A 14988-nucleotide genomic window follows, 5' to 3' on the forward strand; every position below is an offset into this window, starting at 1 on the left:
TTTCCTTTATTCAGGAACAAATATTTCCAGTTTCTCATTTTGATGTTTATCTCTCAGATAATTTACAGATGTAATTCACACTCGCAAAATGAATACCATCCATGGCCTATAAATTGCTTCATGAGATTTTTGTACAAAACTTTTCTTTTATAATGAAGATAGGCCCTACATATATTTACTCTGAAGTTTTGAAGACATATCACTGCTTGCACTTAGGCAATTCCAAAACATTGTTTAAAATAATAAACAGCATATGAAGTCTACTACACTATCCTGGCATAAGTGTCCTAAATGTGACTACCCCATCAGATGTTAATTACTTTGCTTGATGATCATATTCAATACTGATACTGGGATTTGGTAGAGCAACTGTAATATGTCCTCAATGAGCTTATACATGTACAACCATATTCAAAGTCATTTGTTGGTGCGAAACATTTGCACAATTAGGAAGAATAAAAAACATGAACTGCCTGGTAAAAAAGCTATTTCAGAAATGTGACTCCATGACACTATAATAAAGTATAAAATTGGCTTTGTCTGACAAAAGCTTAAATTACAGCTTCCCTAAGGTGGAGGAAGGTTCATTTCAGACCACTAGCAGGAAACTCAAGAACAATATGCCTGGCAGAAAAATGTAAGCACATTCAAAAGAGAAAACGAAACTGGTTTGAAAAATGTAACATCTTAAAATTCTCATTCAGTACTTGAGCTCCTGAGCTCAAAGTTCTTATGTTTGATAAAACATGTTTGAGTAAAAAATCCACAGTATTTCACATTACATTAAGTAAAACAGTATATTAAAGGTAAATGGGTGGTGACACAAACAAACTCCACAGCATCACTGACCAGCACTGTATGCCTATCTTTCCACATTCAGCTACATCTTGACCACAACCACCATTCCTAAGAGCAGGAATGCCACTTTGACCTGCGGCGCATTGTTGGGGACACATTCTGATTCATCAAAATGTCATGACGTCATCAGATTGATAACCTGGGAGATCCTGGCAGTCAACCGAGTCAGAGACTACTTCCTCTATTTAGGAATTATTTCTGTGGAGGTTTCCCACGGTGAACAACTTTCTTTTCGTACATCGTCCGCATGGTCTTCTCCACCTGTTTGAGGAATACCTGGGGAAGTCGACCACACAAAGTGTTGACAGTTTCCAGAAACTTGGTTTGGAGGGGATAGAACAGTGACTGGAACAGGTTGTCTTCAAAGGGAAACTGTAAATAAGAAAGATATGTTGGGATCAATAAATCCTCCAAACACCTTATGCAAATGTAGGTACAGAGAAATTAGCATTAATCTAAATTAATGACATAAAGTGAATAAAAGCCTGTCTAAACAGCAGAGGGAGCCAGTATTGCAGTGAGACCTGGGTTTGACTCAAGTGAGACCAAGGCTAACTTTATTGAATCGCATTTGTGAGTTTCCCAAGGGATACTTACATCATGTATTGCGTCATACACTACTTTAAAGGCTGGCTGCTTATCATCATGATACACTCCACGGTTCCCATGGAGAATGGACACACCTTCATCTTCTGCCCCTTTGCAGTTACTCCCATACATGCAGTGATCAGGCCTGTAGTTCCACTGGCAAGGAAATATGTAGATGCACTCTGTGGCAAACACACACAGCAACACACCACAACATGTGTCTGTTACATCTTCTTTCTAAGGCACCAGCACAGAGGATGGTAGTGAAAGCACAAACGCACATCATAACTGCACTGAAACAAAACAAATAATCCAATATGGTACAATGCATGACACACAAACCAATTAAAAACCCTCAATAACATGTGTTCTTAGTTTATTTAAATACAAAAGACATTCAAAGAGATGGTTGTATTCCAGGAACCTCCAATCAAATCTTGGCATAAAAAAGAATAAATACCAAAAGTGTAATGCTTTAAACATTGCATGTGGGCAGGCGCATATGGAGAATGATCAGACACATGCTAGGAACTGAAGTGGTGCCATAGAGGAGAAACTCCACAGACACCCACTGTTACCTCCACATGGCACTGTTTTCCCATCACTGTCTGCTTCAGGAGATAATTGTTTATTGGACAGGTTCCATCAGTGTTGTTAGAGAAACATTGAGGCTGCCAAATCTGCTTATAGCTTTGAGTACTTAATACCACTGCCTGTAGTCTGCACCTGTGACATTGACTTCTGCTGCTGCCAAAGGCTAGCATATTACCTACAGTAGAAGACACACGACAATTTCGCAGTACTCCAGACAAAAAAGCACTATCTACCTGGGTTGTAATGAAATATAATGTTGAGAAGGTCTTGGTCCCCCCATGTGATGTGGTTCTTGTACTTCTGGTAGAGTGGGTGTAGGAGGTTCTCCCAAGACAAGCCACCGGGGATCATGCTGTTCTGAAAAACAAACAGGGAGTCGTTTTATCTTCACAGCCTCAAGACTAGACACTTCATGCATCTTACACAACCTGATTTCAAAGGAGGCACATTTACATTTCAAATTGACTAAGCTGAGCACAGAAGCTATCATTTTGCTCTTACTGTGAGTTCTTGAGAGCTGCTAAATTTGAAGCCTGACTGTGAATGTAAGTGTGACAATCAGAGAGTTTCAATCAATGTCCACTCTGAACTCACAGACTGCTAAGACAGAGTGCCATTAAGAGACTCATATTGTGTAGTCAAAGTGAGAGGACAATTCTATGTAACAAGTTCAGATTGCTATTAAACTTGGATTACTTTGGTTTAGTCTTTGAGTGGAAGAATATCAGCAACTCTTTTTCATAAAAATTAACAATCAATGTATTGATTCGTTTTTACATCCTTCTGCAAAACATGCAACATACTGTGCGATGTGGCTTGACTTGAATTACAGTTTGTCACTAATTGTGACAAACTTGAAATACTGTTAGAACTATTCACTTCTGATCCTTGATCTTCTGCTGTACTTTTTGTAACACTGTTTGTATGTCACTTAGGATAAAAAAACAACATCTTCTTAATTAATAAATGTAAAAAATGACATAAATGAGAACAGAAACGTGACTACTTTTCAAATGAAAGCTTTAAACAATTATCAGGTAATGTCTCTTTTGTCTTTGACTCAACAAATGGACACTATGAATAAATCACTAATAAAAAAAAGTTCAACGTGGTACAGTAAGACCTAAAAAACATTTAGCCTACAAAATGGCCCTAGGGCCCAAAACAATGCTGACATAGCTGCTATGGAAAATAGTCCTCCGTATTACACTCCAATGCCAAACTGATTACTAGTTGACACACTTTATCTAATTGTTTCGCTTTGATTAATCAATATTACCTTAATTTATTTTTTATTTTTGTTTGTATGACATGTCAGGTTTCCTATGTATCATTCATTCTATGTGTGTGCTTTGTAATATGTTGGCAATTCACATTCTCCAGGAGAGTGCTGGATCGTCTCATTTAGGGAGGTCAGGGAATAATTTTTACAGTTCTCCTATATTGGCCCAGATAGGTGATCTGTTTTTTTTTGCTTCCTCTGGACACTTACTGTCAAACATAAATGTTTGTATCCCCCCCCACCCCTACCTTCTGTGAAGCGCATAGTGCTGCCTCCAGGTATGAAATGCACTATATAAATAAAGATTGATTGATTGATTGAAGCACCAATGGATCAACAGTCTTATTAACAGTCTGAATCTCGTAATTGATAAGTGACAGGATCATGCTCTTTGACCATGTCTTACTTCAAACAAAGTGCTTCGGATCCTTGTGAGATTCATCAGCATGACTCCTGAGTTTACCCCCGTGACCCCGTAGAAAGGGTGGCGAGCGAAGCGGCTATACCAGCCGATCTTAGGAATCTCATGTTCTGGAGCCATGGCTGCCAGCTGGGTACTGTTGAAGGCCTTGAGGAAGGCCCAGATGGCATCCATAGGCCTGAGAAACAGCACATCTGTATCCACGTACAACAGGCTGTCCACTTCCTTAAGAATGACCTGGTGGCAGGTTTTTAGAAAAGGTTATTTCCTGTAGCCTGGAAAGGCCTTTTCATGAAAATGTAAAATATAGTGTGAAATATGACTTTGATTCTCCAAATATGCACAGTAGTGCAATGAACTGACAAATTGATTACATTATCATGACTGAGTTGCTTATGAAGATTAATAAATAATCAGATACTTGATAAAACCGGGGTTAATTATCACGTCCCTTACTGGGACCTGCAGATTTCTCAATGTATGCTATACTGTAGTCTCAATAAACAGTTGACACTCTAAAAGAACCAGCAACATACAGTACAGAGCATGGGACTATGAAGAAAACCAGGGAGGAGCTTCAGTCTTACAGGGAGAAACAGCCTCTGGGCAGCACACGGCTTGAAAAGCTTCTTCCACTCCTCTGCATTCCCCACGGAGAAGGTGATTGGATAGATACTGTACTGGAACTTGGCAGAGACTGCACGAGGCCACTGGTTTAGCTGCAGGAGAAAGTACAAACTGTTAGGCTGCACTTGATCCTGAACATCCTCATGAGCTAGCAGAGACAGCACAAAGGGTTGAAATCACTATAAAGGAAGTCCCTTTTTTTCTCTTTCTAAGAAAAACATAACTAATCTCTGAAATATTTGAGACTGTATCAAAAAGTACTGAAAGGGCCAGGCTAAATGCTGAACCATGATACTCTTCTTCCAGGCATTAGTTTACACTTGGTAATTTTTTCTTGTTTAAATGACAGTGTAAACACAAATGACTTGTAAGAATGTCCTTGTAAAGCAATGAAGTCTTGCCTTTAAGTGCAGTGGTGTGTTGTGCACAGACCATACTGCAGCCAGCTGCTGATACAGCCATGTCTTACTCCCAGACAGTGAAACTAAACAAGCTGGTATCAGAAAGGCCTGCTGCCATGTCCTGGCCTGGGGGTTTATTCTCTCAAAGCCCAAACTGTACCACTGTAGCCTATGATTTTCTGCTCTGTTAGATGCTTAAGCCCTGCATAATCGCTCACATTATTTAGCAATTTGGCCCCGAGAGACAGATCGGAGTGTGAGGACTTGGCAGGGTTGGTGCTGACTCTGTAAAGAGTTCCAAGAGGCTAGCTTGTGGCTAAACCCCGAACCTGTCTCATTGCACCGCAGCCGGACATAGGACTGGGCTGTAGCTACTGTATATCCTACACACATGTTGCTCATTTCAAAACCTAAACTGGCTCTCACTTCCTGCTTACAACATGGACTAAAGAGTTCGGGAAGTTCTAACAGCATGCATGCAAGCATGTTTAGCTACATACAAGCATGTTTAGCTACATGCTTTCAATTACAGATCATACAATTCAAAAGAGGATTTTCAACCCAACTGTGATGTGAATGCATGAAATATCAGTATAACGTATATCACTTTTAATGGTTTCATTTTACTGGCGCATACTTTAGGTAAAGAGGATTCTGAAATGCTGCATGGCAACATAGTGATGCAAATGTCTGGTTGATATGATCTAACCTTGAGATAAAAGGGGTTGTCTTTAAGGGACTTTTAATGGCTCAGATCTCAATGTCATCTAACACTGAACCGTAGAAAATGTGAATGTTTAAGATACATGAAAAATGCTGTCCATGAAGCTGGACTCAAACACACTGTAAACTACTCACCTCTTTCTCAAACTGCGAGGCCAAGGGGTCCTCTGCAAAGATGTGGAACTTGATCTTCTTGATGCTGAAGAGGAGGGCAGACTTCAGCATTGTGAGGGTCTCATCCAGGCGGTTGCCACAGGTTACCACAGCGAGGTGCATGACCTCCTCCCCACGGGCATGCCTCGACACGGGCCGTCTGCCGTCTGCCCGTGGTCTGCTATGACCGTACCAATGACGGAAAAAAATCTCAGTTTACAGTGGAAACGTTTACACTAATTGTCAGCATCGTCCCCTTGGAATTGCATGACAGTCCATTGAAACACAACATCATGAACATGTCAGCGCCACAGGAAGATATTGGCTGACTTGTTAAGATGAACTCAGAAGGGATACGTTAAGATGTGTCTGAGACATGTTCCAGACACAGCACTGCATCACACAGATTCTAAACTAGATATATCTCAAGCTGCCTACTTTTCAGAACCCCCCCCCACCCTCCTGGTTCTCTGGATGTACAGTACCTACTGGGCTGTGCACCCAAAAGGCTTTGTTCTCTGACACACAAAGACAAGTTGATATCTGATGTCAAACTGCTTTCTCTGCAGAGGTAGAACTGTCACTGAATTCTAATGGATTTTCAGACGCATAAAATCCACACCCTAAAATATATCCCTTACAACAGCAATGGGTAAATCTACCCATAGATAGTTGGCAGGGTTTAATGACACATGTAGTCCAGATGTAACTATAGCCAACCAAGGAATGCTAGTCAGGGTCAGTGTAGTTTCTTAGAAACAATAAGCACTTTGTTTAGTGTGTCTTACATTTTTTTGAAAATGTCGGCCTAGTAGCTAAGAAATAGTTCATCCTGTCCAAGGTGCAACCTATACACAGGAAGATCTGAGCTTCAAGGAAGCCGATAACCCAAGGGGACAGGGAGATTGATTTGACAGGTGGTTTACAGGACAGTCTCAACCCTTGACATGTTGTTTTCTGCATAGAAGAACAGAGATATTCATGCAACACAGATTAGAATGGATAAGAGGGACCTCTACGTGTACTCTACACTTGGAAGGCTCTTTTAAGACTTGTTCTGTGGAATGAATTGTCTTCTGGGCAACTTTTAGAAGAACAAAACAAGTATATTTACACTGGAACCGTTTGTAGGCCTATTTTCTTTTCAGCATAACATCCACTTGGAAATATCCCATAGTAACAACACAAGAATTGCAAACTGAAAAATATTCCCCACACAAAGCAAACATGTTGCTCCCATCATACATTTAACAGCCTCAATCTTGCTCTCAAGGGGTTTGAAAATATTGAATTGTTTGCAAAAGACAGAGCCCAATAAATCAACACTGTACCTAAGGTGAATCCATCTCCTTGTAACAACAAGATGCAAGGCTCCACTAATAACTTTAAGAGCAGTGACAATACAGTCAAGTGGGTGCAATCATTTACTGTGAAAAAATACTTTGTTACATCCAATATCCTGAAGTGAACCACTGCTATTTGAAGACTATTGAATTGTGGTTAAAGTGGATGAGCAATTTGTTTGTTTTGGTTTTCACCCAAATTCAAAAGACATCGACTTTGAGTATGGAATTCAGTTAAGCCTTTTTTGAAATGCCAGAAGTAGCAATAAGCTCCTAAGACTATGACCAACAGAATTTTCAACTCCAAACTCTGTTGTCGTCTGCCAGACAGTCCACTCCCTCCTCTGTCCTTACTTTCCCAACCCACTGTGCTGCAGTTAAAAGGTGGATTCAGTCTTCCAAAGCTTGAGCTCTGTACCCCTGATGAGGCCCACATAAGCAGTCTCTGAAAATTCATCAGGATGTTGGGGTAAGCAGGGAGAATGCAGAGCACTACAGTGAAACAGTCATAAACCAGATTTCTTATTATTATTGTTTTTTTACACATTTACATTTCCACAGCAACAGGATATGACTCTTGCTACAGGGATATTCTTTGCCATTGTGCGTGATGATGAAGTGAGGTATTTATTTTGGTATTTAAGAGGATTTCAGAACCAGTAGTCTCTTTCAGGGAAACTGGAGGTTTTCTGTCTTTATTTTATACACAGAAAGAAGCATGACAATCAAAGGAAAATGACCCCTTTTGGAATTATGGTTATTTGGAAGGTTGCTTCTGCTAGTTAAGGATACAAACCATACAGTTATGAACAAGAGGGAGTTACCTAACCCAGACAGTACAACATTATAGATCTTGGTCAATGTCTCACCACCACTGTCAAAGAGCCTGAAGGTATTGTAAATGTGCAGTGGGCAGACCCCTCATTCCACCAAATCTGTTTTAGTCATTTTCTTTTTCACTGCTGGCCTCTTCACCCCATTGCTCTTATCAGTGCATTGCACACATATGGGTGTGGTCACAGAGAGGATACCACAGTCTACACTGACAGCTGTAATAACGCTACCATGGGGATAAGCTGTTAACCAAGGCTCAGCCATCCTACTAATTATATCAATGTAAGACTGTGAATAAATGTATCTGTGCTCAAATTAAAACACAATATAAGAGGCTTTAGCTCCAGATACAAACTGCAAATATCAAACTAGGTCCATTGTCTGACCCTGGACAAAGGTATTTTCTATTTTCACAATTCATTGGGGTCATGTAAATTTGACTTGATTCCTCCACATGGGATCATAAACCAGCAGATTGAATTAAGAATAGGATCATTTACATTGTATTATTTAGCAAGGTGACCTTTATTTATCTATGCACAAGACAACGTTTAAATAGATATACTACATACAAATCCAAAGTGCCACTTTGAGGTCCAATGCCCAAATGATCATGCAGATCACTGAAATGTCACAGATCTGATGCACAAAGGGATTCTTATAATCAGTAGCCTACCCTAATACTCAAACAGCTCATCGTGCACTCAAAACACGGTTCAATCACAGACCTAGGTTGTATAGTGAAGGCCACTTTCGAAATACCATACCCCCATGCATCCACATGCGTGAATCTTTAATGGCAAGACGAATAGCTTAGGCAGTTAAATAATGATGTAAATGAGAATTGCATGCCCTGCCCTTGATTCAAGCTGTTGACTTCTTCCTGCTTTATTGTAAACCAATGACGGAGGAGAACTGTCTGTTACAAATTTAATAGCCTTCTCATTGCACAACTTCGGAGGACACGAATGCGAACGATAGCCTATACGAGCAAAATCCACAATGGAACCATACATCTTTGCTACTATGTGATTTTGTTGGTGATGATGACCCAGGCGTGGATCACTGAAACAGATGAATAACATCAACATTTTGGAAGCAATGGTGCCAAATTCCGTTACCTCTTTGCGTTCACATTTCTCCCTATATTAGTGACTTTCCTTTCTTTGCTCCGCTCCGTGAGTTGCTGTTTTGGTGGGACGTGAAGTTCGTCGTGTGATTTAATTATCAACTTTGAAGCAACCTTGTTTCCTAGCTCATATGACGATTGATACGAGTTATCTTCAACTTCTTTCAAAGGCGGCTCGTCCGCAGCATTCCCCCCCAAAAAGTACAAAAGTAGGAAAACTCCGAAACAGACAGCGATTACAACTATTTTGCAGTTAACTCGCATCTTGGAAGATTGTTCGGCTTGCAAAAAAAACCTAATGATAACCCTTTCATGTCTATGAGTAAAAAATACCAGCCAGAGTTGACATTTTGTTGCTACTCCTACTCCTCAATTGCATTACACTGCAGATGATAAAGAGCAAAGAGAAGCTTTGCACATCCATTAAGGATTAGGTGGAGGAGGTGCCTCACTGGCTAACCGTAATCATCATAATATTGATTTAATGTATTTAAGTGTCATTTGTATTGGTTTAAGCAAAGTCGCATGTCAACTATAACATCTACAAGTCTACAATGACCCCCCCCCCCCCCCCCCCCCAAAAAAAAACGACAACAGTTTGAAATGCATGGCATCAATTTAATCTTTCAGTATTTCGAAAATACATAAAGAATAAATGTTTTTTTGTTTACCATGACTTAGTTTAGGTAGCATAGATAGCAAAGCATCTAATTGGCTATTTGCCCTTCATCATAAACTACACGGAATAAAATATCGCATTGGCTTACGTTCGTATGTAGTGAATTACGGTAAATATGGACGCAAAACTAAGTTCTGCTGTGCAAATGGGAGAACAGCACGCATGAATCTTTCCTTTAATGAGTCGTTACAGGTAAGCACATGTTCGTTAGTGAATTGTTCAAAGCTATCTTTTACGGTTAAGGACATTGTCGTCTGAGCTGCTACCTCACTGAATCTGTATCTTGGAATATGCTTCACTAATGCCAGATGCCAAGCCAGTCAGCTAGCTAGCTTTAGAGCCACTGTAGTTGACAACCACCATATCTGAGCGTTCTTACGAAGCCATATCTGTTTCTAATGGCATGGGCAGGTCTTTTTACTCCAACTGAAGCTTATTTACAGATGTAGGTGTTTACAGGTTAAACCCAGGTGTTGTTGGAGGGCAATTTGTTGGATTAGCTAGATAAATAACTGTATTATTGTGTGGCACACAGGCTAGCACGTGGTATGTTGTGGTAATTGACAACTCATCCACCAGGTGGCAGTAGTTAGCTACTTTTAGAATACGATCCTTCACATTCCTCAGATGCAAATCCGCACCCCACCCCCCTCCAGAAGTTACCTGTCGTATGGCTGATAAACAAACCCATCAGATTCCCGTTGCTTACTAGCCTGGCTGCCAGCCCAACTTCTCCCCGCCCAAAATAAATTTGTTCGGGAAATTGAGTCTGGAGGGTCTCGTATTGGGGACCAACTACAGAAAACCAGAATCTGGGCGAACCAATGAAATTGCCAGGGCGGGCTTTATACGATGATGGACAGATGATCAACAGTAACGTAATCACCCACGTCACAAAAGAGCGCTTAAGTTGAATTCGTTTTGAACAAACATGGCTACCGCTGGAGATCTGGGATGTTGTGATTCTGCCATCGAGTCTGTTTAGAAGACATCGACAGCGCATTAATTTTGAAAGAGGAACAGAGAGACGCAATCAAGGCATTTGTCGATGGAAAATATGTTTTTGCCGTCCTTCCTACGGAATTCGGTAAAAGTTTAATTTATCAGCTGGCCCCGATGGAGTTGTAATCCTAAACGGAGAACTTCGTATATGCATTGCCCTTTATTGTTTCTCTCAAAAAGGTTGACCGTGTGAACAAGTACTCTCCCTACCCTTAAATTAATTTTACAACACCGGCAAAAATCGTTTGTATTCATTCTTCAAGCATACCTTAAGTCTGCTTGTAGTTTAATTCTGTTGACAACAACTATGCGGTGCTTAACATACGTCACATACTCTGTTGCTCTGATTGGTTGTAGATCTATCCAATTGAGCGAAGAGGCATTTGTTTTCCAGGCTCGTTTGAAACACGCCCTGTAGTCAAAGCCCAACTGAGAGTTCTCAGACTCATATTCTGACTAGAATTATGAGTATGACAACGTCAGGCTAGTTGCTTACGTCAATTAAGTGAATAAGCCCACCCGGGTACATCGAAGCTGTGAATTCGGTTAATAGAATACTGAAGCAGTTGGATTTCGTCTTAATTGGACCAAATTACCAATTTAATTCTGACCTTATTGGACGCTGCAACTGAGGCCAAAGCGAAAGGCTACTGTACACATACACCTCCTGTAGAGCATTCCAGTTTTATCAAATAGATTGAACTGGCCTAAGATCATTCAAATAATTATTCTGGTAAACTAGTCGCCACTGACATCCCCCCACTGAAGTCACTTGTCTTTTGACCTTTTCAGACCATTGGCTGTTCATCATGATTACCCCAGCTTTCGAGTTGAGCCAGGATCCAGATTTCCTGAATCTGAGTATCCGTGTGCCCTACACAAGAACCACAGAGTTTGATCTCTATATTGATGGGGTTGATTTCAAGTTCTATGCCAAGCCCTATTTTCTCAGGTGAGCAGAGGATGAACAGGACAGCATGCAATTCATCCATGTTTTTCAGAAGTATTTGCCAGTCTGTAAATGCCTTTAGTGCCATTGGTTGGACTGATTCTGAAATGCTGGTGAGTTTTTGCATTAGACCATGTTGCCAGATAATTGCCAGGAATTTTGTTCTAGACTCACCTTACCTGGAAAAATAGTGGAGGATGGAAGAGAGAAAGCCACATTTGACATTGATAAAGGTAAGTCTAAAGTCGTTGATCACAAGTCCTCAAAAGCAGACCAGTCACTATCTTTTATTGATAATGATAATACACATATCACCATATTCTGACTGTTAATTGAGTGAGAATGTTCCCTATATATTTGCAAGTCACACATACAAAATCAAGTTTTTGTACTGTTTCTCTAATGAACTCGGTAACATTTGATCTTCTTCCTGTGTAATTTCATTAGTAGTGGCACTTTTATTTTCATAGATTGTACTTCATCAGCTCCTCCTTGATTTTTATTTTGTGTGCATGGCAAGTGTCAACATTATTAGCACTTAAGAAGTCAAGTCTTTGATCATTGTTTAATGGGGGGACATTTCAAACGATCAGTTTAAATGATGTTTGGTTCACAGAGAAGTCAGCCTCTTAAACACAGGACTTAAACACCTCTATCAGTGATGCTCTGTCCAACATGCTGTGGCTAAGGAAGCCAGTAACAGCTGGTGTGATAAAGCTCTGCTAATGGGTGTCCCTGTTTGCTCTTATAATTAGAAATCATTAAGATGCCTCTTTGGACCCTGTGTGTCTCGTTAGGGGCCCACAGCGAAGGCAATTAGACAAGCATGAAACATTTAAGCTAAATATGTCAAATTGAAAGTGTTATGAGGTCTATAGAGAGCTCATGAACCTATGAAATGATCTTCATGGGTTAAGTTAAAGGATCAATTAGCATTTGATGCATTGTTTGGCTTTTATGTGTTTTATAAAGCTGATGTATTAAAGCTTCTCTGCTCCTGTTTCCTCCTTTCCGTGTGTCCTAAGGTCTGTTCACCCTCCGTGTTCCCAAGCTGAGTGCCGGGGAGCACTTTGAGGGCCTGCAGATGTTGACCAGTCTCCTGGCTCCTAAAGGCTCCCGCTCAGCCAAGCCACTGGTAGAAGACATGACCATGGGTATGCTGACAGCCATGTCCCCAAATCTAGAAACAGGGATGCTGGATGAAGATGAGCAATGGTTGAGTTTTGTCTCTACACCCACATTACTGGTTGCATTTCAGAAGCTTGCAGTGCGAGTATGGAAAGGAAGGAGGAAGAGGATGAAGATGATTGGGACTGGCAGGTGGAGCAGGAGGTGTTCATGGAGTGCTCTGAGGAGCAGCTCCGTTGCCTCCAGAGATACGGGTTTGGGAATCAGAGGTCAGGGGTCTTCACCAGACTGGAGGTAGGCTCCCAGAACTGGCAGAACTCAACAGGTTCAGTCTCTCTGTTCACTGGATCGTAAACTGGATTGTGTTGACTGAAATTATCTATGTAATTGGTGGACAAAAGTCTCATTTAGATTGTGATATTGTCCAATCAGGAGGAGCTGAGTGATGTGATTGACGTGAAGAACCCTGATGGCACCACAGCAGCAGAGAGGAGACAAATGAGGCTGGAAGCAGAGAGCTCCATCTTCTGCCATGACCATTACCTGTGAGTACTGCACTCGTTCACTGTGATGCCATACATCAGCAATCTCCATTCTATATCTCCTCAATTGTTGCTGGTCAGTAAGTCTACTTTCCCTCAGTTTTGATGCATTGAAAACATGAATTGTCAAACCGGTGTTTGTTCCTGCAGAGCTGACCTGTTTGAAGATGAGCAGATTCAGAGTCTGCTGAAGTTCTCCCCGTGGTGGTCCCAGCTGAGCCCAGACCAGGAGGGAGGAACAGGTGAGCTAGACTGACCCACCCTCCCACTCAACACACTGCTTGTAAGAGCCATTTTCATTTATTTTGGGTGTTGGACACAAATTGTCCACTAGTGTCACTAGTGTGCTTTTGAGGGATGTCTATTTAGGTAGGAACCTTTCAACATGTAACAAGGGGTGCTGTTAACAGGAGGAGCACAAATAGTTTTTGATCCCATCCAATGCTACACACTGCAACATTCAGAGGATGTGTAAATGTTTGTTGATGGAGCTTAATGGACACATGGATTCTTGCACGCCCATTTGAAGAACATTGTGATCAATAAATGGCCATCAAAATGCAACGATGACAATTGGAGTCTGTGAATTGAACAGTAGGCTACGGAGCGCTGTAAGGTAGGAGTGTGTCAGCTGGTTTACTATCCATAGACTGTTTGTTTCAAGTCCGTATAGCAGCCCCTCAGTGGCTTTACGTTTTAAGGCTTAGCCACACTGCTCACATCACCACCATACTGAAACACCTTCATCATAGATTGCGAGATGTATGGTGTAAAGGGATGTATATTATGTGTTCTGTGACAGTTTTCAAATGAAGGTTGTAAATATACTCGTTTTGCATCGTTCTGGATTGGTTGCTTTGTTTAGATAATGTTTTGCAAAGCAGTGTTTGTACATGATGGTTTCGGATCACTGACATATGACTTGAATCAGAATCAGCTGTGTTATTACAGATTCAGTGGTGCCTCTCGGCTAGTTGGCCTTTTTCATAGTCTTTACAGACCTGATGGTCTCTCTTCCCATCACACACGTGCACACGTTTCCTCTCGCTGTCTATGACATCTGGAATCAATGGTTCATGTAAGAGCCAGGATCCACGGCTTGTTGGCCCTCGCCCTCAGGTTTATCTCTGTCTCTCTGTCTCTGTGTCTCTCTCTCTCTCTGATGACAGCAATAAGGGCTTATGGAGCCTCACTGCTGCAAGACGCTGCTCCGCTGTGCCATGCTGCTCTCCTAAGCCTGCTAATTCCAACACCTCCACCACCCCAGCGAGCATATGGCCCATGGCCACAGCTTATGTTATTGCAGGATGCCGGGTACGCTCAGGAGTGGATTTAGATTAAACGGATAGCAGAAAGCATTATCACACACGTTCTCACCGGTTGAGATGTCCCTCAGAACCCCCCCCCCCCCCCCTCCCCCCAACACACACACACACACCCTGATGAGCAGCTGTGTGTCAGGGCTCCCTAGTGATGCACAGCACATTGGTAGGTGTGACTGTGTAGAGCCCACTGCAGGACATGAAGCTGCTCCCCTCCCCCGCTCTGCCTTCTAACAGAGCTATGTGGAAAGGGCAGACTCAGAGAAATGGGCCATATTCAACTTAATGGGTTGACTGACAGGTCGAATCCTGAACGAACAGTGTTTGTCAGCAAATGTTAGATTTTGACTGAGAACCTCGGTTGCCTTGCATATCATTTAGAGAATGTTTGATCTTGTATATTAAGCGGCAGC

At 41.5% G+C, this 14988-nt stretch overlaps 2 protein-coding genes across 6 annotated transcripts in view; one reads left to right on the forward strand and one right to left on the reverse strand.

Moving 5' to 3' along the window:
* Positions 1-9391, reverse strand: gxylt2 (glucoside xylosyltransferase 2). 2 transcript variants are annotated; one of them, XM_047025213.1, is made up of 7 exons: positions 8946-9391; positions 5630-5825; positions 4331-4462; positions 3729-3980; positions 2274-2397; positions 1456-1628; positions 1-1230 (listed from the first exon to the last, which is right to left on the reverse strand). In XM_047025213.1, the coding sequence occupies exons 1-7, from the start codon at positions 9215-9217 to the stop codon at positions 1051-1053; spliced, it is 1329 nt and encodes a 442-aa protein (XP_046881169.1). In that variant the 5' UTR covers positions 9218-9391; the 3' UTR covers positions 1-1050. The 2 variants fall into 2 exon arrangements, with proteins under 2 accessions (XP_046881169.1, XP_046881168.1); XM_047025212.1 differs by having other exon boundaries at positions 5630-5828.
* shq1 (SHQ1, H/ACA ribonucleoprotein assembly factor) overlaps positions 6388-14988 on the forward strand; it is a 24475-nt gene continuing 15874 nt past the window's right edge. For 2 of the 4 annotated variants that reach the window (XM_047025208.1, XM_047025211.1), the window contains exons 1-7: positions 9739-9824; positions 11427-11586; positions 11752-11816; positions 12609-12737; positions 12842-13005; positions 13144-13256; positions 13404-13495. In XM_047025208.1, coding sequence (XP_046881164.1) covers positions 11444-11586; positions 11752-11816; positions 12609-12737; positions 12842-13005; positions 13144-13256; positions 13404-13495 — 706 coding nt within the window. In that variant the 5' untranslated portion in view covers positions 9739-9824; positions 11427-11443. Of the gene's footprint in view, positions 8929-9738; positions 9825-11426; positions 11587-11751; positions 11817-12608; positions 12738-12841; positions 13006-13143; positions 13257-13403; positions 13496-14988 lie in introns of those variants that run through there. The other 2 variants (XM_047025209.1, XM_047025210.1) reach the window with 2 other exon arrangements.

Source organism: Hypomesus transpacificus, chromosome 9 (genome assembly GCF_021917145.1).
Source record: "Hypomesus transpacificus isolate Combined female chromosome 9, fHypTra1, whole genome shotgun sequence".
Taxonomy (NCBI): Eukaryota; Metazoa; Chordata; class Actinopteri; order Osmeriformes; family Osmeridae; genus Hypomesus; species Hypomesus transpacificus.